This window comes from Scyliorhinus torazame, chromosome 8 (genome assembly GCF_047496885.1).
Source record: "Scyliorhinus torazame isolate Kashiwa2021f chromosome 8, sScyTor2.1, whole genome shotgun sequence".
Taxonomy (NCBI): Eukaryota; Metazoa; Chordata; class Chondrichthyes; order Carcharhiniformes; family Scyliorhinidae; genus Scyliorhinus; species Scyliorhinus torazame.
In genome coordinates, this window is record NC_092714.1 from 60,241,399 (window position 1) to 60,263,962 (window position 22,564).

Sequence of the window (22,564 nt, forward strand, 5' to 3'; positions counted from 1 at the left end):
GTATAAACACGGTAGGACAGAGTATAAAAGAAGAGAATGGTACGGCAATAATCATGGGGAATTTTAATCTACTTGGAAAGACCAAATGGGCAATCGTAAAATAGATAAGTTTAAAAAAAAAAAATTTTTCTTTTGTTTTTAAAGAGTACCTAATTAATTTTTTCCAATTAAGGGACAATTTAGATTGACCAATCCACCTACCCTGCACATCTTTGGGTTGTGGGGGCGAAACCCACGCAAATACGGGGAGAATGTGCAAACTCCACACGGACAGTGACCCAGAGCTGGGATCGAACCTGGGACCTCAGCGCTGTGAGGCAGCAGTTCTAACCACTGCGCCACCATGCTGCCTGTAGAATAGATAAGTTAATAAAATGTTTTCAAGATCGTTTCTTGGGACAGCATGTTCTGGAGCCGACCAGAAGGCAGGCTATTCTAGACCTGTATTGTGCAATTAAATATGATTCACTGATAATCTCATGGTGAAGGCCCCCGAGGTACTAGCGATCAGAGTACGGTTGATTTTTGCATTCTGTTTGAGAGAAGAGTGCATCCAAGACTATTATTTTAAACTGAAAAAAGTGGAGCTAGCCAAAGTGGTAAAGTGATAGATCAACTAATGTTCAGTGGCAGACATTTAAAGGAATATTTCAGAATATACAGAATAGACACACTCCAATGAGAAAGAAAAATTCCAACTTTCCACAAGGGGGTAAAGTAAACTAAAAGAGCTAAAGACAGTATTAAACTTAAAGAAAAAACATATATTTGCGCAAAGACAAGTGGCAGGTCAGAAAATTGGAAAGAATGTGGCCTCACCAAGGACTGTACAATTGCAGCAACACATCCCTGCTTCTATACTGGAAACCTTTTGCAATGAAGGCCAACATATCATTAGCCTTCTTTACCGCCTGCTGCATCTGCATGCTTACCTTCAGCGAATGGTGCACAAGGACACCCAGGTCCCGCTGCACACTCCCCTTTCCCAATTTACAACCATTCGGGTAGTAATCTGCCTTTCTGTTTTTGCTTCCAAAATGAATAACCTCACACTTATCCAAATTATACTGCATCTGCCATTGGTTTGCCCACTCGCCCAACCTGTCCAGATCTTGCTGTAGGATCCCTGCATCCTCGTCACAATTCACCCTCCCACCTAATTTGGTATCATCTGCAAACTTTGAGATGTTACATTTTGTTCCCTCATCCAAATCATTAATATATATTGTGAATAGCTGGGGTCCCAGCACCAATCCCTGTGGTACCCCACTGGTTACTGCCTGCCAATTTGAAAAGGACCCATTAATCCCTGCTCTATGTTTCCTCTCTGCCAACCAGTTTTCTATCCTCCTAAATACATTTCCCCCAATCCCATGCGCTTTAATTTTGCACAATAATCTCTTATGCGGGACTTTGTCAAACGCCTTCTGAAAGTCCAAAATACCACATCGACTGGCTCCCCCTTGTCTACTGTTCTGGTTACCTCTTCAAAGAATTCCAACAGATTTGTCAAGCATGATTTTCCCTTCATAAATCCATGCTGACTCTGACTGATCCTGCCACTGCTTTCTAAATGTTCCACTATAAAGTCCTTGATAATGGATTCAAGCATTTTCCCCACAACCCAGGTTAGGCTTACTGGTCTATAATTCCCTGCTTTCTCTCTACCTCCCTTTTTGAATATCGGAGTGACGCGAGCTACCCTCCAATCTGCAGGGACAGTTCCAGAGTCTATAGAATCCCGGAAGATGACCGCCAATGCATCCACTATTTCCGGAGCCACCTTCTTAAGCACTCTGGGATGCAGTTTCTCAGGCCCCGGGGATTTATCCGCCTTCAATCCCATCAGTTTTCCCAACACCATTTCTCTACTAATGTTGATGTCCCTCAGTTCTTCCCTCTCACTAAACCTTTCATTCTCCAACATTTCTGGGATCTGATTTGTGTGCTCATTTGTGAAGACAGAACCAAAGTATGTATTTAATTGCTCGGCCATTTCTTTGTCCCTTATTATGCATTCCCCTGTTTCAGTCTGCAGTGGGCCTACATTTCTCTTGACAAATCTCTTTCTCTTCACATATCTGTAGAAACTTAGTGTCAGTCTTTATGCTCCCTGCAAGCTTCCTTTCGTTCTGTACTTTCCACCTTCTTAATCAATCCCTTCATCCTTCTTTGCTGAATTCTAAACTGCTCCCAATCCTCAGACCTATTATTTTTCTTGGCCAATCTGAATGCTTCTTCCTTGGACCGGATACTATTTCTAATTTCCTTTGTAAGCCATGGATTGGCCCTCTTCCCCCTTTGCTTTTGTGCCAAACAGGAATAAACAGTTGCTGTAGTTCCTCCATGCGTTCCTTGAATGTTTGCCATTGTCTATCCACTGTCATCCCTTTAAGTAACTCTCCCCAATCTATCAAGGCCAACTCACACCTCATATCCTCATAGTTCCCTTTATTAAGATTCAGCACCCTAGTCTCCGAATCAATTACTATAAAGGTGGACAGTACATTTCTACAGATATTTCAATAAGAAAAGTTAACAAAGTGAGCATTGGTCCTATAAAAGTGCTTCTGGGGCATTGGTAATGGAATATAGGGCTATGGTGGATGAATTAAATAGGTATTTTGCACCTGTCTTCGCTATAGAGAATACCAGTAACATAGTTGTAAATCAGGAAATGGAAGAGAGGGAGGAACTCAGGAAAATTACTATCACCAGGGAAGTTGTACTGAGCAAATTGTTGGGTCTACAGGCTGACCCCAAGATCTTGGAAGAAGTGGCTAATGAGATAATTGATGCATTAGTTTTAATTTTCCAAAACTCCCTAGTTTCGGGGAAGGTTCCATTAGATTGTAAGATGTGGAGGGAGACAGACGGGAGGGATACAGAATACAGAAAACTATAGGCCAGATAGCCTAACGTTTGTCATAAAGAAAATATTAGAAGCTACTATTAAAGGTGTTATAGCAGGGCACATGGAAAAATTCAGGGCAATGACGCAGAGTCAACATTGTTTTGTGAACTGGAAATCATGTTTAACCGATTTATTGGAGTTCTTTGACGGTGCCATATATGCTGTAAATAAAGAGAAACCAGTGGATATACTGTACTTACATTTACAGAAGGCCTTTGATAAGGTGCCAGATCAAAGGTTATTGCGTAAAATAATAGCTCATGCGTGTAGGTGGTAACATATTGGCATGGATTGAAGATTGTCTTGCTAACAGAAAACAGAGTTGGCATAAACGGATCTTTTTCTAGTTGGCAGGGTATAATGAGCGGTATGCCACTGCAATGAATGCTGGGCCTCAACTCTTCCAACTCTTTACAATTTATATAAATGGCTTGGATGAAGGGGCTAAATGTATGATTGTGAAATTTGCTGATGATAAAAATATAGGTAGAAAAGTAAACTGTGAACAGGACATAAAGACGCTACGAAAGGACATAGATAGGTTAAGTGAGTGGGCAGAAATCTGGCAAATGGAGTATAATGTGGGCAATTGTGAAATTGTCCATTTTCCATGAAAAAATAAAAAAAGCTTATTATCTAAATGGTGAGAGATTACAGAGCTCTGAGGTGCAGAGGGATCTGCGTGTCCATGTATGCGTGGGTTTCCTCCGGGTGCTCCGGTTTACACCCCAAAGTCCTGAAAGACGTGCTGTTAGGTAATTTGGACATTCTGAATTCTCCCTCCGTGTACCCGAACAGGCGCTGGAATGTGTCGACTAGGGGCTTTTCACGGTAACTTCATTGTAGTGTTAATGCAAGCCTACTTGTGACAATAAAGATTATTATTATTAATTCATAAATCACAAAAGCTGGTACACAGATACAGCAAGAAATTAGGAAAGCTGGGCAGCACGGTGGCACAGAGGGTTAGCCCTGCTGCCTCACAACGCCAAGGTCCCAGGTTCGATCCCTGCTCTGGGTCACCATCCGTGTGGAGTTTGCACATTCTCCCTGTGTTTGTGTGGGTTTCGCCCTCAGAACCCAAAGATGTGCAGGGTATGTGAATTGGCCACTCTAAATTGCCCCTTAATTGGAAAAATTAATTGGGTACTCTAAATTTATTTAAAAAAAGAAAGAAATTAGAAAAGCTGACAAAATGTTTTATTGATTACTAAAGTAAGGAGGTTATGTTTCAGTTATACAGGGCACTCGTGAGACCACATCTGGAGTATTGTGTACAATATTGGTCTTCTTATTTAAGGAAAGATGTAATCGCGTTAGAAGCAGTTTGGAGAAGGTTTACTCGACTAATACCAGGAATGAACATAACACAAGAATTAGGAACTAGGAGCAATTCATCCCCTTGAGCCCACTCCACCATTTAATACAATCATGGCTGATCTCATCATGGATTTAACTCCACCATCCTGCCCATTCTCCATAACCCTTCAACTCATTACTAATTAAAAATCTGTCTATCTCCTCCTTAAACGTACTCAATGGCCCAGCATCCACTGACTCTTGGGTCATGAATTCCACAGATTCATGACCTTTAGAGAGAAGTAATTTCTCCTCATCTCTTAATTTCTCCTCATCTGTTTTAAATCTGCTACCCCTTAACCTAAAGCTATGATCTCTCATTCTAGATTGTACTACAAGAGGAAGTATCTACTCTCTATCTACTTTGTCAATACCATTTATCATCTTATATACCTCAAAGAACAATACAGCACAAGAACAGGCCCTAGGGCCCTCCAAGCCTGTACCAGTCATGATACCACCCTTGGCCAAAACCCTCAGCACTTCCTAGTGCTGTATCCCTCTATACCCATCGTATCCATGTATTTGCCGAGATGTCTTTTGAATGCCGTTAATGTACCATAGCAACGGTTTCCAAGCACTCACCACCCTCTGTGTAAAAAAAACTGCCATGCACATCTCCTCTAAACTTTGCCCCATGGACCGTAAACCTATGCCCCAGAGTGCCTGACCCGTCCACCGTGGGAAAGAGCGCCTGCCCATCCACTCTGTCCATGACTCTCATAATCGTGTAGACCTCTATCAGGTCACCCCTCAACCTCCGTCATTCCAATGAAAAAAGTCCGAGACTATTCAGCCTCTCCGCATAGCTAACACCCTCAGACCAGGCAACATCCTGGTAAATCTGCTCTGCAACCTCTCCACATCCTTCTTGTAGTGTGGCGACCAGAATTGTGCGCAATGTTCCAAGTGCGGCCTTACCAAGGTTCTGTACAACTGTAGCATGACTTGCCAGTTTTTATACACAATGCACCATTTAATGAAGGCAAGCATTCCATATGCTTTCTTGACTACCTTGTCCACTTGTGTTGCCACTTTCAATGATCTGTGGACCTGCATGCCCATTTCTCTGACTTTCTACATTCCTAAGAGTTTCACCATTTACGGTATATTTCCCCTCTATGTTCGACCTACCAAAATGCATTATCGCACATTTGTCTGGATTAAACTCCATTTGCTATTTCTTTGCCCAAGTCTCCAACCTATCTATGTACTGCTGTATCCTCGGACAATCCTCAACATGATCTGCCACTCCACCAACCTTGGTGTCATCTGCAAACTTACTAATCAGACCAGCTACATTTTCCTCCAAATCATCTATGTACACTGCAAACAACACAGGCCCCAGCGCAGATTATGGAAGCATAGAATTTACAGTGCAGAAGGAGGCCATTCAGCCCATTGAGTCTACACCAGACCCTGAAAAAACACCCTACCTAAGCCCATACTTTCACCCTATCCCCGTAACGCATCAACCCCACCTAACATTTGGACACTACTGGGAAATTTAGCATGACCAATCCATCTAACCGACACATTTCTGGATTGGGGAGGAAGCCGGAGCGCCTGGAGGAAACCCACGCAGACACGGGGAGAACGCGCAGACTCAGCACAGACAGTGATCCAAGCCGAAAATCGAACCCGGGACCCTGGTGCTGTGAAGCAACAGTGCTAACCACTGTGCTACCCCGCCGCCCCTGTGGAACACCACTAGTCACAACCTTCCATTGAGAAAAACACCCTTCTACTGCTACCCTTTGCCTTCTGTGACCGAGCCAGTTCTGTATCCATCTTGCCACCTCACGTCTGATCCCATGTGACTTCACCTTTTGTACTAGTCTGCCATGAGGCATCTTGTCAAAGGCTTTACTGAAGTCCATGTAAACAACAACTACCGCCCTCCCCTCATCAATCATCTTTGTCACCTCCTCAAAAAACTTGATCAAGTTAGTGAGGCACGATCTTCCCTTCGCAAAACCATGCTGTCTATCGCTAATTAATCCATTTGTTTCCAAATGGGTATAAATCCTGGCCCTGCGAATTCTCTCCAATAATTTACCTACTACCGACATGAGGCTCACCGGCCTATAGTTTCCTGGATTATCCCTGCTACCTTTCTTAAATAGTGGTACCACATTAGTTATTCTCCAGTCCTCTGGGATCTCACCTGTAGCCAATGAGGATACAAAGATGTCAGTCAAGGCTCCAGCAATTTCCTCCCTTGCTTCCCTCAGTATTCTGGGTAAATCCCATCTGGCCCAGGAGGCTTATCTACCTTAATGTCTTTTAAAACACCCAATAACTCCTCCTTTTTGATGTCAACATGCCCCAGACTGTCAACACACCCTACCCAAGAATCATCTTCCACAAAGTCCTTTTCTCTGGTGAACACTGATGCAAAGTACTCATTTAGACCTCGCCCATTTCCTCTGGCTCAACACATAGATTCCCCCCTAAGTAGTCCAATCCTTTCCCTGGACACCCTTTTGCTTTTTACATATGAATAAAAAGCTTTGGGATTCACCTTGGTCCTACTTGCCAAGGACGTTTCAAGACCCCTCCTAGCCCTCTTAATTTCCTGCTTAAGTACCTTCCTACTTTCTTTTTACTCAAGGGTTTCAACTGTCCCCACCCTTCTAGACCATACAAAAGCCTCTTTTTTTCTTTTTGACGAGGTTCACAATATCCCTCGTTATCCAAGGCTCTCTAAACTTCCGATATTTTTCCTTTGTTCTCTCAGGAACATGACTTTCCTGAATCCTAATCAACTGTCACTTTAAAAACTCCCACATGTCCGATGGTGATTTACCCTCCAATAGCTATACCCAATCCAAATTCTTTCATTTCTGTCTAATGTTATCGTAATTTGCCTTTCCCCAGTTTAGCACCTTAACGCGAGGGTTACCCTCATCCCGATCCTAAAATTTACAGAATTGTGGTCACTACTCCAAAAATGTTCCCCTACTGAAACCTCAACCACCTGTCCAGGCTCATTCCCCGATGCCAGGTCCAATACTGCCCATTCCCTAGTTGGACTATCTACATATTGCATCAAGAAGCCTTCCTAGATACACCTTACAAACACCTTACAAACTCTGCCCCATCCAAGCCCCTAGCACTAAGCGAGTCCCAGTCAATATAGGTGAAGTTAAAATCCCCTCCCACACCAACCCTGTTACTTTTGCACCTATCTAAAATCTCTCTACCTGTCTGCTCCTCTCTCTCTCGCTGGCAGTTGGGGGACCTGTAATAAACCCCCAACATTGTGAAGTCCCCCTTCTTGTTCCTGAGCTCGACCCAGATTGCTTCATTGTATGAGCCCGCCGAGGTGTCCTACCGCAGTATGGCTACAATATTCTCCTTAACCAGTAATACTACTCCCCCACCCCTTTTACATCCCCCTCTATCTCTCCTGCTACAGTTCTGGCGTTGAAACAAATACACTTCAAACCACTGCGTTTGAACAAACAGGGTGATTTTGTTCTCTTATTTTTCTTCGCTATTTCCCCTTCAGTTATTACACCTTCTAAGCTAACGCTCTAGTTCCAACCCCTGCCATACTAGTTTAAATTCTCCCAAGTGCGTCCAGCAAACCTCCCAACCAAGATATTGGTGCCCCTCCAGTTCAGATGCAACCCATCCTCAATTAGCTCTCCTCTCATTCTTCTAAACTCAAGAGAGCATATGCCTGAACTGCTCAATCTCTCTTCATAAAACAAACCCCTCATCTCTGGAATCAATCTCATGAATCTCCTCTGAACTGCCTCTAATGTAACTACATTCTTCCTCAAATAAGAGGGCCAAAACTGTACACAGTACTTCAGGTGCAGTCTCATCAATGCTCTTTACAGTTGCAGCAACACTTCCCTACTTTAATACTCCATTCCTTTAGCCATAAAGATCAAAATTCTATTTGCCTCCCTTATTACCTACAGTATCTCCATAGTAGTTGTCTGCAATTCATACAGGACGACATCCAGGCCCTTGTTTTATTATATATAAATAATATAAAGATAAATATATATTATTTTACATATAGAATAACAGATATTCGGAATTGACTTAAATGCTGGAATCTAAGCGAGGGGTTTGTGGTGGTTTTTATATAGAATAACAGATAGCTGGGCGTGAGTTACAGTCTGGAATCTAATTTAAAAAAAATAAATTTAGAGTATTCAATTATTTTTTTTTCCAATTAAGGGGCAATTTAGTGTGGCCAATCCACCTAACCTGCACATCTTTGCGTTGTGGGGGCGAAACCCACGCAGACATGGGGAGAATGTGCAAACTCCACACGGACAGTGACCCAGGGCCGGGATTCGAACCCGGGTCCTCAGCGCCGCAGTCCCAGTGCTAACCACTGTGCCACATGCTACCCAAGCCTGTAATCTAATTGATGGGTTCAGGATGATTTACATATAGAATAACAGATATCCAGGTGTGAGTTACAGACAGGAATCTAATTGAGGGTTTTGAGTGGTTCAAATATGGAAAAGCAGATACCCGGGACTGAGTTACAGGCTGGTATCTTGAACTGTAGAGGAACAGAGGGACCTTGGGAGTCCATGTCCACAAATCTGTGTCAGTAGCAGGAAAGGGTGATAAAATGGTTATAAAGACATTCTGAAATAATTTCCTTTACTAGCCACAGCATAGAATATAAGAGATGCAAGGTTACGCTATAACTTTATCTTTATAGCACGCTAGTTAAGCCACAGCTAGAGTAACATGTATAGGTCAGGTCACCACATTACCGAAAAGAAGTGGTCACTTTGGTTGGGTAAATATATTTCCCAAAAGTGCACTGAATGGCCTCCTTCTATGCCGTAAAATATGTGTATAAACAATAGCACTTTTTACAAAGATATAGTTTTAATGTATTGTTATTTCTCCTCAGAGAAACAGTTTTTTAAATTTATATTGAGTTATCTGTGCTCAAACAAAATGCTGCTGCTTTCGTGCACTGTGGAAAAGTGCAGATACAGCACTGAGCTTAATTATTCAGTCACTACCCTACATGTTGCCTTGAAACCGTTGTCAAAATACAAGAATCCCTTCAACCTGTGAACATTCAAAATGGCCACCCTGTACTGATCATATTTCATTATGAGCATGAGATTGTTTTTAAATAGTATTACCATTCTGATTTACGTAGGTTCAGTTCCTGTAACATTAGACTGTGTGCTGCTTGTGACAGCTACTGAGCAATATTTCCATTTTTGCTTTTATTCATATTTTAATAATTTAAACAAGCAAACTAAATGAGGTCAAATTGATTGTATGATAATGCAACTATATCAGCTATTGCATAATTGAAACATCCCTTGTTTATTAATAGTTGCTTATTTGCAAACACTTTACGACCACAGCACTGCAGATTTTACTATTAGGGATAGAGAACTGAAGCACAAAATATCTTCGGGAAAATTGTCTGACATTAAAATTTATTCTTTCACAGGGTGTGAGCATGCTGTCTAGGCCAGCATTTATTACCCAGTTCTAATTTCTCTTAAGGTGGTGACTGTAATTGACAATTAAACTTTCACAGTGGTGGTTAGGTATTTCCTGATGTTTTAGAAAATAACATTGGAAAAAAACACAAATCTTGTAAGTTTCTCCAATGTATCAGTGAGGAAATGCCTTGGTAGAGCTCCACACATACCAAGCTGGTCCACCGTATGCAGAGGGAAGCAGGGAGGGAGGAGGATCTCCTCGTGAGCCTGGTCAAGCTGGACATTAATATGTCCAGGCAGCAGGTGGTCGAGAGGGTCGTCCGTCCTGACTGAATGCCCCTCTTCCATGGCTATGTTCACTGCCAGGTATCCGTGGAAAGGGATGTGGTGTCTGTCGGCAGGATCGAGGCGTTGCATGCCCGGTGGCCACCAGTGGGGAAAGGGGTGCTTTATCAACCCTTCAATCACATTTGTATTGATATTTTAAGTTTCCTTTGAGATTCTGTTTACTTTGATGCAGTATCTCTTGAAGAGGCTGCCTTTTAATTTATCACTCAATTTGTTGATTTAGGTTATTTGGTTACCCAAAAGAAGCACTCTAGGCTGGTCCCAGCTGCAATCCATGGTCTGTGCTGAATTTGCTAACCTCAATGAGGATGGAAGAAGTACAATTGGCCACAATACCACTAGAATCATAGAATCCCTACAGTGCAGAAGGTCATTTGGCCAATCGGGTCTGCACCAACCCTCTCCCCTGCCCTATACCTTGTAACCCCACCTTTGGATATTTAGAGCAAATGAAGAATGGCCAATCCACCTAACCTGACCATCTTTGGACTGTGGGAGGAAACCGGAGCACCGAGGGGCTGGTTTAGCATAGGGCTAAATAGCTGGCTTTTAAGGCAGACCAACAGTGCAGGTTCAATTCCCATACCAGCCTCCCCGAACAGGTGCCGGAATGTGGTGACTAGAAGCTTTTCACAGTAACTTCATTTGAAGCCTACTTGTGACAATTATTTCATTTTCATTTCATTTTGAGGAAACCCACACAGATAGAGGGAGAATGTGCAAACTGCACACAGCCAGCCACCCGTAGTCCCAAAGACGAGGAGGAGAAATCAGTCAGGGTTGTTGCTCCTATTAGTGAATAGTACATATTAAAATGTGGGAAAATGGGAAATGGACCATTTGACTGGAAGAATAAAAAAAAAAGGCATATTGTCTAAATGGCGAGAGATTATAGAGCTCCAAGATTCAGAGAGAGCTTCGTTGCCTAGTGCATATACCACAAAAGGCTAGTGTGCAGGTACAGCAAATACTTAGGAAAGCTAATAGAATATTATTTATTGTGAGAGGACTAGATTACAAATGTTTGAAAAAGGGTCACTTATTGAAGACAGAGAAGGGGAAAAGTTTTTTCTCAGAGGGTCCTGGGTCTTTGGAACTTTCTTCCTCAAAATGAGGTAGAAGCAGAGTGTTTGAATATTTTTAAGGCAGAGGTAGGTAAGATTCTTGATTAAAAGGGGGTGGAAGGTGGCGGGGGGGGGGGGGGGGGGTAGCAGTGTGGGGAGATAGGAATGTCAGGTTGAAGCCACAATCAGATTACAGTAAGAAGTCTTACAACACCAGGTTAAAGTCCAACAGGTTTGTTTCAAACACTAGCTTTCGGAGCACTGCTCCTTCCTCATGAGGAAGGAGCAGTGCTCCGAAAGCTAGTGATTCAAAACAAACCTGTTTTACTTTAACCTGGTGTTGTAAGACTTCTTACTGTGTCACCCCAGAGCCGGCATCTCCACATCATGACAATCAGAATAGCCATGGTCTTATTGAATGGAGGAGCAGACTCCAGTGGCTCGTATGTCGAAAGCAGAACCCAAAAGATTACTCCAAACTGGTCAGAATGGAAATGGGAGAATGCAGCTGGTTAATGTGCGGCTGGAGATGGGGTGCAGATTCCTCGGTCATTGGGGCCTCATTAGCAGGCGGTGCACCCTGTTTCGGAATAGACCAAACATCAGCAACTGCGGATCGTTTACCGCCCGTTTTGCGCCACCGTCCGAGACGAATTAGGATTGCCCTGAGGAGAGAAGAGCAGCATTGCTGCATCGCCCGTGAAACAACAAAGAAGACCAACAGGGCGATGCGCGGTGAGCAAAGGAGAATGGAAACGGGGAGCAGATCACGGAGGAGGAAGAAGGGTGTTTTTTGAAGAAAACCAAACGACAAGAAACAGCACACGGCGACAGAAGAAGATGTTTGCAGAGGAGTCTAATAGCAGGCAGCACAGAGATGGCGAGGCTGCTTTACCATAGATGTAGTCATGGGTTCGCTCGGGTTTGAACCGCTGCTTCTCCTGCAGACTCTGAGTGACAGTGAAACTCATGCTGCTCCACTTTTGAGGGACCCTCTCAGATATTCCAGTCCAGCGTTGACGAGCTGTTAGCGACTGCAATTCACCCCTTTAAAATCTTGTTTGTAGCGTGCGGTCGGTAACCATAGCAACAGCCGCAACCAAGGAGGGTGGAAGTGGGGTGATAGGCCCGCAGTGGGTGATAACATCCTCACACACTGCCACCTATCCACCAGTGTGCTTACAGCAGCAAGAGAGTTCAGAATTTCTAAAAAAAAGTAATAAACTTGTTCCGTTAATGTAATTCCAGCACCCCCCCCAATCAATCTTTAAAAAGGAAACTTCTGTTTTTTCCCTTGACCTGAAACTTGAGGGAAGGGGTGATAGACTTGTGAAATATTTATCTCCTGGTTCACAGTGCATCAGCCAGGAGTTGAGGGACCAAGTTTGTTCCAGATTTTCTAGGGATTAAAGCAGTGTTTTTCAAACTTTTTTTCCTGGGCCCCACTTTTGGTAACCGGCCGACCTTCAGGACCCACGTTGGCCAACTTTCGTGGCACATGCCGACTGACCTTCACGACACATGACATGTTTTCTTACTTTTAATGCCAAAGGGGAGCATGCTTTATCCTCAGGCCCTCATTTGAATCTGGTTCAAAGGAGCAGAGGCCAATGCACATATCAGGTGCAGACTTCAGCCAGTTTCTTTGTACTGTCTTCATCTTTCTGAAAACAGAAAATCCTACCTCACACATGTAGATCGATGTGAAGGGCAATAGCAATGAAACACGTGTTTTACTCAACACTCGATACTCCTGCGAGATGCTACACCAGAATGCTGACAGCCTCATGGGCTTTTTGGCAGATTTTTTATGGGGTATTATAGGTAAGCTGCAGCAGTGTAATTTTTTAATTTGGAGTCAGCTCAAAGTTAATAACTGACTCGGGACTCAGTCTGAAAAGGGATTTTTGACACACCTCTTTCAAATTCTGAAACCTCTCATTTGGCAGTACTTCCCTGCATATAACACACATGAGCTTTGCCTCCTTATTTGCATTGTCACAATTGACAAACTATACCTCAAGAAATTATATTTATACTTCTTTGTTCCAAGTTCAGCTTCTCTTTTCAGGGCGGTTAACCAGAGGGCCTGGAGTTCTAAAGCTACCACTGTTCTGTCCTGCCCTGGATTCTCCTGAGCAGTTCTCGCCAGCAGATTCTGTTGTGAGATGCTGTCCAAAAGGTAAACTGCCTAGTTGAGTCTCTGGTTGTCTCTTATTTATTAAAAACAAAAATTGATCTTCACAGTTCACTTGCCTTGTTTGCCAGCAGTTGCAAAATCAAAGCAACTCTGCTCCCTGCTTTTGCGCCAAATGCATGCCCCCGATGGCATTTCACATCAATTTTATGTGTAGGGTACGTGACCTACTCTCTGCTGCCGCTTCAGGCTGGAAGACTCCACACAGCCTAATCTGTATCTCTTTTAAAAAGGGGGCAGCGGCCGCAATTCTCCATGTAAAAGCCGGTAGCGGCTATTCGAGCTTCTCCTGCGATCGGGTTCAACGCGGGAATGGCAGGACCGATTGCTCCGAGACCCTCATGACACCACCCACAACCCACCCGCAGGTCATGACCCTAACTTTGAAAAACCCTGAATTAAAGCATAATCTCGAAGACACAGCTGTGAGTAATTCAGGAGAAAAGCCATATTTATGTTCTTTGAACACTTTAGTTTATTAGTTTAAAGGCTCGACAACCTCTGCGGGGGTTAGCCAGTAGTTTCCTGAAGCTGAGCATCATTCTTCCTGCCACTACTTTTCAAAAAAACATGTCATTTCTTTCTCAGAGTTACAAAGCCAATGCACAGAGTGGACTGGACAATTCCATAATCTATCTCCTTGCTTGCTCCAAAATCCAATTCAAATTCACGGTTCCCACAGAGAGACATATGAGATCCAAGCAAACAGGAACAGGCATTACGACTTCCGGTGGCGACTATGAGGGAGTAGGTCGCACATTTGGTGGCTCCCGCTCTGGTTAGACATTCGGACCTTTTGATGTACCGTCAATTACCACGAGACGAGGATGGTGAAATGATCGAGGCTTTATTGCACAAGATGTTGTGCCTCCTGCAGCTGGAACCAGAATGGAATCAGCGCAGGAGAGCATACACTTTTATACGCCGCCTGCTGGGCAGAGCCAGCAGGCAGGGATTTTCCGTCGTACCTGTAATATACGGGCAGTGTTGTAATACATACAATATACCACTAGTGGTGTCTACTACATTCACCCCCTGTTAAAAAAAAGTCCGGCGGGATGATAAAAACATTACAAATTAAGTTTGTCGGGGGCTTTGACCCTCCGGCGCGATTGCCTCTGTCCTGTTGGTGATGATGGCGCCGACGTGGTCACCTGCGACTCCGGGAGCATGTTGTCCTCGTCTTCGTCACCCTTGAGTGAATCCAGTGGGAGGACGGATCCTGTTGGGGTGGGGGCTGCGGTGAGGTTCGCTGGTGGGAGAGTGGGTAGCGCCGGGGTGAATGAGGCAACCGAGGGCGCGGGGGGGGGGGGCAGTGTCAGGTCGTGGGTCGTGGGTGGGGACCCAGTGGGTGCCAGGTCCCAGAGGGAGATTGTGTCTTGGCGCCCATCGGGGTGTGCCACGTAGGCGTACTGCGGGTCTGCACGTGGACTTTCTCGACCAAGGTGTCTGATTTATGGCACATGCTTCCGGAGGAGGATGGGTCCAGGAACTGTCAGCCATGTTGGGAGCGAGACCCCGGAGGTGGACGTCCTGGGGAAGGCAAAAACACGTTTGTGAGGGGTCTCATTAGTGGCGGTGTAGAGGAGCGACCCGATGGAGTGGAGCGCGTCAGGGAGGACCTCCTGCCAGCGGGAGACCAGGAGATTTTTAGACCGCAGGGCCAGCAGGATGACCTTCCAGACCGTCCTGTTCTCCCTCTCCACCTGCCCATTTCCCCAGGGGTTGTAGCTGGTCATCCTGCTCGAGGCGATGCCCTTGCTGAGCAGGAACTGACGCAGTTCATCGCTCATGAACTAAGATCCCCGATCGCTGTGGATGTAGGTGGGGAAGCCGAACAGAGTGAAGATGCTGTGCAGGGATTTGATTACCGTGGCAGAAGTCATGTCGAGGCACGGGATGGCGAAAGGGAACCGGGAGTACTCATCAATTACGTTGAGGAAGTACGCATTGCAGGGAGAGTAGGGGCCCTTTGAAGTCCATGCTGAGGCGTTCAAAGGGGCGGGAGGCCTTCACCAGATGCACCGGTAGAAGTGCGGCTTGCACTGTGCGCAGACTTGGCAGTGGTGATGGTCCTGACCTCCTCAATGGAGTACGGCAGGTTGCGGGCCTTGACAAAATGGAAGAACCGGGTGACCCCCAGGTGGCAGAGGTCATAGTGGAGAGCCCGGAGTTGGTCCACTTGTGTGCTGGCACATGTACCGCGGGATAGGACATCAGGTGGCTCGTTGAGCTTTTCCGGGCGATACAAGATCTCATAATTATAGGTGGAAAGCTCGATCCTCCACCTCAAGATCTTGTAATTTTTGATCTTGCCCCGCTGTGAATTATTAAACACGACCGTTCGTCAGTGAGGGGAGTGAATCTCCTGCCGGCTAGGTAATGCCTCCAGTGTCGCACAGCTTCCACAATGGCTTGGGCCTCCTTTTCGACAGAGGAGTGCCGAATTTCGGAGGCATGGAGGGTGCAGGAAAAGAAGGCCACGGGTCTTGCCCGCTTGGTTGAAGGTGGCGGCCAGAGCCACGTCTGATGCATTTCTCTCCACCTGAAAGGGGAGGGACTCGTCGACCGCGTGCATTGTGGCCTGGTGATGTCCGCCTTGATGTGGTTGAAGGGCTGGCGGGCCTCAGCCATCAGGGGAAAAACTGTGGACTTGATGAGTGGGCGGGCCTTGTCTGCATAATTAGGGGCCCACTGGCCGTAATACGAGAAAAACCCCAGGCATCAACAAAGAACAAAGAACAAAGAAATGTACAGCACAGGAACAGGCCCTTCGGCCCTCCAAGCCTGTGCCGACCATGCTGCCCGACTAAACTACAATCTTCTACACTTCCTGGGTCCGTATCCCTCTATTCCCATCCTATTCATGTATTTGTCAAGATGCCCCTTAAATGTCACTATCGTCCCTGCTTCCACCACCTCCTCCGGTAGCGAGTTCCAGGCATCCACTACCCTCTGCGTTAAAAACTTGCCTCGTACATCTACTCTAAACCTTGCCCCTCTCACCTTAAACCTATGCCCCCTAGTAATTGACCCCTCTACCCTGGGGAAAAGCCACTGACTATCCACTCTGTCTATGCCCCTCATAATTTTGTAGACCTCTATCAGGTCTCCCCTCAACGTCCTTCATTCCAGTGAGAACAAACCGAGTTTATTCAACCGCTCCTCATAGCTTATGCCCTCCATACCAGGCAACATTCTGGTAAATCTCTTCTGCACCCTCTCTAAATCCTCCACATCCTTCTGGTAGTGTGGCGACCAGAATTGAACACTATACTCCAAGTGTGGCCTAACTAAGGTTCTATACAGCTGCAACATGACTTGCCAATTCTTATACTCAATGCCCCGGCCAATGAAGGCAAGCATGCCGTATGCCTTCTTGACTACCTTCTCCACCTGTGTTGCCCCTTTCAATGACCTGTGGACCTGTACTCCTAGATCTCTTTGACTTTCAATACTCTTGAGGGTTCTACCATTCACTGTATATTCCCTACCTGCGTTAGTCCTTCCAAAGTGCATTACCTCACATTTGTCCGGATTAAACTCCATCTGCCATCTCTCCGCCCAAGTCTCCACACAATCTAAATCCTGCTGTATCCTCCGACAGTCCTCATCGCTATCCGCAATTCCACCAACCTTTGTGTCATCTGCAAACTTACTAATCAGACCAGTTACATTTTCCTCCAAATCATTTATATATACTACAAAGAGCAAAGGTCCCAGCACTGATCCCTGTGGAACACCACTGGTCACAGCCCTCCAATGAGAAAAGCATCATTCCATTGCTACTCTCTGCCTTCTATGGCCTAGCCAGTTCTGTATCCACCTTGCCAGCTCACCCCTGATCCCGTGTGACTTCACATTTTGTACTAGTCTACCATGAGGGACCTTGTCAAAGGCCTTACTGAAGTCCATATAGACAACATCCACTGCCCTGCCTGCATCAATCATCTTAGTGACCTCCTTGAAAAACTCTATCAAGTTAGTGAGACACGACCTCCCCTTCACAAAACCGTGCTGCTTCTCACTAATACGTCCATTTGCTTCCAAATGGGAGTAGATCCTGTCTCGAAGAATTCTCTCTAGTAATTTCCCTACCACTGAAGTAAGGCTCACCGGCCTGTAGTTCCCGGGATTATCCTTGCTACCCTTCTTAAACAGAGGAACAACATTGGCTATTCCCCAGTCCTCCGGGACATCCCCTGAAGACAGCGAGGATCCAAAGATTTCTGTCAAGGCCTCAGCAATTTCCTCTCCAGCCTCCTTCAGTATTCTGGGGTAGATTCCATCAGGCCCTGGGGACTTATCTACCTTAATATTTTTTAAGACACCCAACACCTCGTCTTTTTGGATCACAATGTGACCCAGGCTATCTACACCTCCTTCTCCAGACTCAACATCTCCCAATTCCTTCTCTTTGGTGAATACCGATGCAAAGTATTCATTTAGTACCTCGCCCATTTCCTCTGGCTCCACACATAGATTCCCTTGCCTATCCTTCAGTGGGCCAACCCTTTCCCTGGCTACCCTCTTGCTTTTTATGTACGTGTAAAAAGCCTTGGGATTTTCCTTAACCCTATTTGCCAATGACTTTTCGTGACCCCTTCTAGCCCTCCTGACTCCTTGCTTAAGTTCCTTCCTACTTTCCTTATATTCCACGCAGGCTTCGTCTGTTCCCAGCCTTTTAGCCCTGACAAATGCCTCCTTTTTCTTTTTGACGAGGCCTACAATATCACTCGTCATCCAAGGTTCCCGAAAATTGCCGTATTTATCCTTCTTCCTCACAGGAACATGCCGGTCCTGTATTCCTTTCAACTGCCACTTGAAAGCCTCCCACATGTCAGATGTTGATTTGCCCTCAAACATCCACCCCAATCTATGTTCTTCAGTTCCCGCCTAATATTGTTATAATTAGCCTTCCCCCAATTTAGCACATTCATCCTAGGACCACTCTTATCCTTGTCCACCAGTACTTTAAAACTTACTGAATTGTGGTCACTGTTACCGAAATGCTCCCCTACTGAAACATCTACCACCTGGCCGGGCTCATTCCCAAATACCAGGTCCAGTACCGCCCCTTCCCTAGTTGGACTGTCTACATATTGTTTTAAGAAGCCCTCCTGGATGCTCCTTACAAACTCCGCCCCGTCTAAGCCCCTGGCACTCAGTGAGTCCCAGTCAATATTGGGGAAGTTGAAGTCTCCCATCACCTCAACCCTGTTGTTTTTACTCTTTTCCAAAATTTGTCTACCTATCTGCTCTTCTATCTCCCGCTGGCTGTTGGGAGGCCTGTAGTATAACCCCAACATTGTGACTGCACCCTTCTTATTCCTGATCTCTACCCATATAGCCTCACTGCCCTCTGAGGTGTCCTCTCGCAGTACAGCTGTGATATTCTCCCGAACCAGTAGCGCAACTCCGCCTCCCCTTTTACATCCCCCTCTATCCCACCTGAAACATCTAAATCCTGGAACGTTTAGCTGCCAATCCTGCCCTTCCCTCAACCAGGTCTCTGTAATGGCAACAACATCATAGTTCCACGTACTAATCCATCGTTTCAGGGCATTGGGGCAGTGGGGGAGGGGGAGTTCCAGGAGGGGGCACATGCGGTCGGGGTTGGGCCCTAGGACTCCATTTTCCACTACGTAGCCAAGGATGGCTAAGTGGTTAGTGCGGAACATGCATTTCTCTTTATTGTTTGTGAGGTTAAGGAGTTAGGCGGTATGGAGGAATATTTGGAGGTTTGCATCGTGGTCCTGCTGGTCGTGGCCGCAGTTATCTAGGTACGGGAAGGTGGCCCGCAGCCCGTACTGGTCAACCATTCGGTCCATCTCGCGCTGTAAGACCGAGACCCCATTTGTGACGCCGAAGGGAACTCTGAGGAAGTGATAGAGGCGGCCAACTGCTTCGAACGCAGTGTATTGGCGGTCCTCCGGGCGGATGGGGAGCTGGTGGTAGGCGGACTTCAAGTCAACTGCAGAGAAGACTCGATACTGCGCAATCTGATTGACCATGTCAAATATGCGTGGGAGGGGGTACACGCCGAGCTGCGTGTACCGGTTGATGGTCTGACTGAAGTCAATGACCATCCTGTGCTTCTCCCCAGTCTTCACTACCACCACTTGAGCTCTCCAGGGGCTGTTGCTGGCCTCAATGATCCCCTCCCGCAGAAGCCGTTGGACCTCCGACCTGATGAAGGTCCTGTCCTGGGCACTGTACCGTCTGCTCCTAGTGGCAGCGGGTTTGCAGTCCGGGGTGAGGTTTGCAAACAGTGAAGGTGGATCGACTTTAAGGGTCGTGAGGCTGCAGACGGTGAGGGGGAGCAGGGGTCTGCCGAATTTCAAAGTAAGGCTTTGGAGGTGGCATTGAAAATCAAGACCTAGTAACAGGGCCGCGCAGAGATGGGGGAGGACGTAGAGCCTCAAGTTGCTGTACTCTACGCCCTGAACGGTGAGGGTCGCGACACAGTACCCCCGGATTTGCACGGAATGGGATCCGGAGGCCAGGGAGATTTTCTGGGCGACGGGGAGTACCGGAAGGGAGCAGCGCCTTACCGTAGCAGGGTGGATGAAACTCTCTGTGCTCCCGGAGTCAAAGAGGCAGGTTGTTTCGTGCCTGTTGATCTTCACCGTCGTCGTAACAGTCGCGAGGTTGCGGGGCCCGGACTGATCCAAGGTGATGGAGGCGAGCTGCGGAAGATGTTGGGAGGTCCCGGGCTGATCAGCGGTGGCGGAGGTAGCAGTAGGTGGTGAATGGCCAGATGAGCTGGGATCCTGTGGCGCGGTCCAAAATGGCGGCGCCCACGGGCTGCACGTCGCTTGCGGTGGGGAAGATGGCGGCGCCCACGGGCCGCACGTGGCTTGCGGAGGAGAAGATGGCGGCGCTCTGGGTCGCACGTGGGGGCTGTAGAAACGCCGGGCCTGGAAACAGCGGTGACCGACCGGGCCTGGCAAACAGAAACAAAGTGTCCTTTCTTCCCACACCCGTTGCCTACTGTGGGGAACCTTATCAAACACTTTACTGAAATCCATATACACCACACCAACTGCTTTACCCTCATCCACCTGTTTGGTCACCTTCTCAAAGAACTCAATAAGGTTTGTGAGGCACGACCTACCCTTCACAAAACCGTGTTGACTATCTCTAATCAAATTATTCCTTTCCAGATGATTATACATCCTATCTCTTATAAACCTTTCCAAGATTTGGCCCACAACAGAAGTAAGGCTCACTGGTCTATAGCTACCGGGGTTGCCTCTACTCCCCTTCTTGAACAAGGGGATAACATTTTCTATCCTCCAATCTTCTGGCACTATTCCTGTAGACAAAGATGACTTAAAGATCAAAGCCAAAGGCTCAGCAATCTCCTCCCTAGCTTCCCAGAGAATCCTAGGATAAATCCCATCCGGCCCAGGGGACTTATCTATTTTCACACTTTCCAGAATTGCTAACACCTCCTCCTTATGAACCTCAAGCCCTTCTAGTCTAGTAGCCTGAATCTCAGTATTCTCCTCGACAACATTGTCTTTTTCCTGTGTGAATACTGACGAAAAATATTCATTTAGCACCTCTCCTATCGCATCAGACTCCAAGCACAACTTCCCACTACTGTCCTTGACCTGCCCTACTCTTACCCTATCTATAGAAAGCTTTAGGGTTATCCTTGATCCTACCTGCCAAAGACTTCTCATGTCCCCTCCTGGCTCTTCTTAGCTCTCTCTTTAGGTCCTTCCTAGCTAACTTGTAACTCTCGAGCGCCCTAACTGAACCTGCTTGCCTCATCTTTACAAAAGCCTCCTTCTTCCTCTTGACAAGTGTTTCGACTGCTTTAGTAAACCACGGTCCCCTTGCTCGACCACTTCCTCCCTGCCTGACAGGTACATACTCATCAAGGACACGCAGTAGCTGTTCCTTGAACAAGCTCCACATTTCCATTGTGTCCATCCCCTGCAGTTTTCCTCTCCATCCGATGCATCCTAACTCTTGCCTCATCGCATCATAATTGCCGTTCCCCCAGATATAACTCTTGCGTGCGGTATATACCTATCCCTTTCCATCACTAAAGTAAACGTAATCGAATTGTGGTCACTATCACCAAAGTGCTCACCTACCTCCATATCTAACACCTGTCCTGGTTCATTACCCAGTACCAAATCCAATATGGCCTTGCCTCTCTTTGGCCTATCTACATACTGTGTCAGGAAATCCTCCTGCACACATTGAACAAAAACGGACCCATCTATAGTACTCGAACTATAGCATTTCCAATCAATATTTGGAAAGTAGACGTGGCGTTGGCTGCGTGAGGGCTCAGCTGCAGGCGATTAGGCTTGATTAGGAGATCCATCTTTTAAAATCTTGTGCAATAAATTGATGTACCGTCAATTACCACAAGACGAGAATGGTGGAACAATCAAGGCTTTATTGCACAAGATGTTGTGCCTCCCGCAGCTGGAACCAGAATGGAATCAACGCAGGAGAGCACACACTTTTATACTCCGCCTACTGGGCGGAGCCAGCAGGCAGGGATTTACCGTTGTAACTGTAACATACGGGCAGTGCCGTAATACATACAATATACCACTAGTGGTATCTACCACACCTTTCCCCCCGACTTTTTTTACTTTTTGAAGCGCTGGACTTGAAGAAGCAGTGAACAAGTGTCTGTGGTACATATTGGTTTATGGAACAGAGAGCCCGAAGGGATTGAAAGGGAAGAAATAAAAAGAGAGGCTCGAGTTGGGTGTTGGCTGCAGCAGTGGACAAGATGGCCGGTGTCCAGACCCCTGGGGCTTCGGCCCAACCATCAACGGAGGAGCTGATGCAGGTAATCTGGGAAGGCTTCGCCAGACAGAAATGGGAATGTCTGGACCCGTTTAAGGAAACGGTGGAGAAGATGGAGCAGAGGCTAGATGCCCAGGACCGGACGATCCAGAAACTAGAGAAGGTGTTGGAGGAACAGGAGGAACACCAGACGGCGGTGGAGATGGAGGTGGGGATGCTGAGGGACCAGCAAAAAAGGCTGCTGGAACAGGTAGAGGATTTGGAGAACAGGTCCCGTAGGCAGAACCTAAGGATTGTTGGCCTCCCGGAGGGGGCTGATGCCGGGGAGGTTGTGGCGAACATGTTCCAGAAGCTGCTGGGAGATGGGGCTTTCCCCCGACCATTGGAGGTGGATCAGGCTACAGAGCGCTGGCGAGGAAGCCGCTACAGGGAGACCCCCCTCGGG

General features: G+C 46.5%; 1 protein-coding gene across 3 annotated transcripts in view; it reads right to left on the reverse strand.

The window, feature by feature from the left end:
* Positions 1-12,214, reverse strand: part of cfap91 (cilia and flagella associated protein 91) — a 294,449-nt gene extending 282,235 nt beyond the window's left edge. The window contains exon 1 of one of the 3 annotated variants that reach the window (XM_072513694.1): positions 12,034-12,214. In XM_072513694.1, coding sequence (XP_072369795.1) covers positions 12,034-12,109 — 76 coding nt within the window. In that variant the 5' untranslated portion in view covers positions 12,110-12,214. The remainder of the gene's footprint in view (positions 1-12,033) is intronic. The other 2 variants (XM_072513696.1, XM_072513693.1) reach the window with 2 other exon arrangements.
* Positions 12,215-22,564: the final 10,350 nt, after the last annotated feature.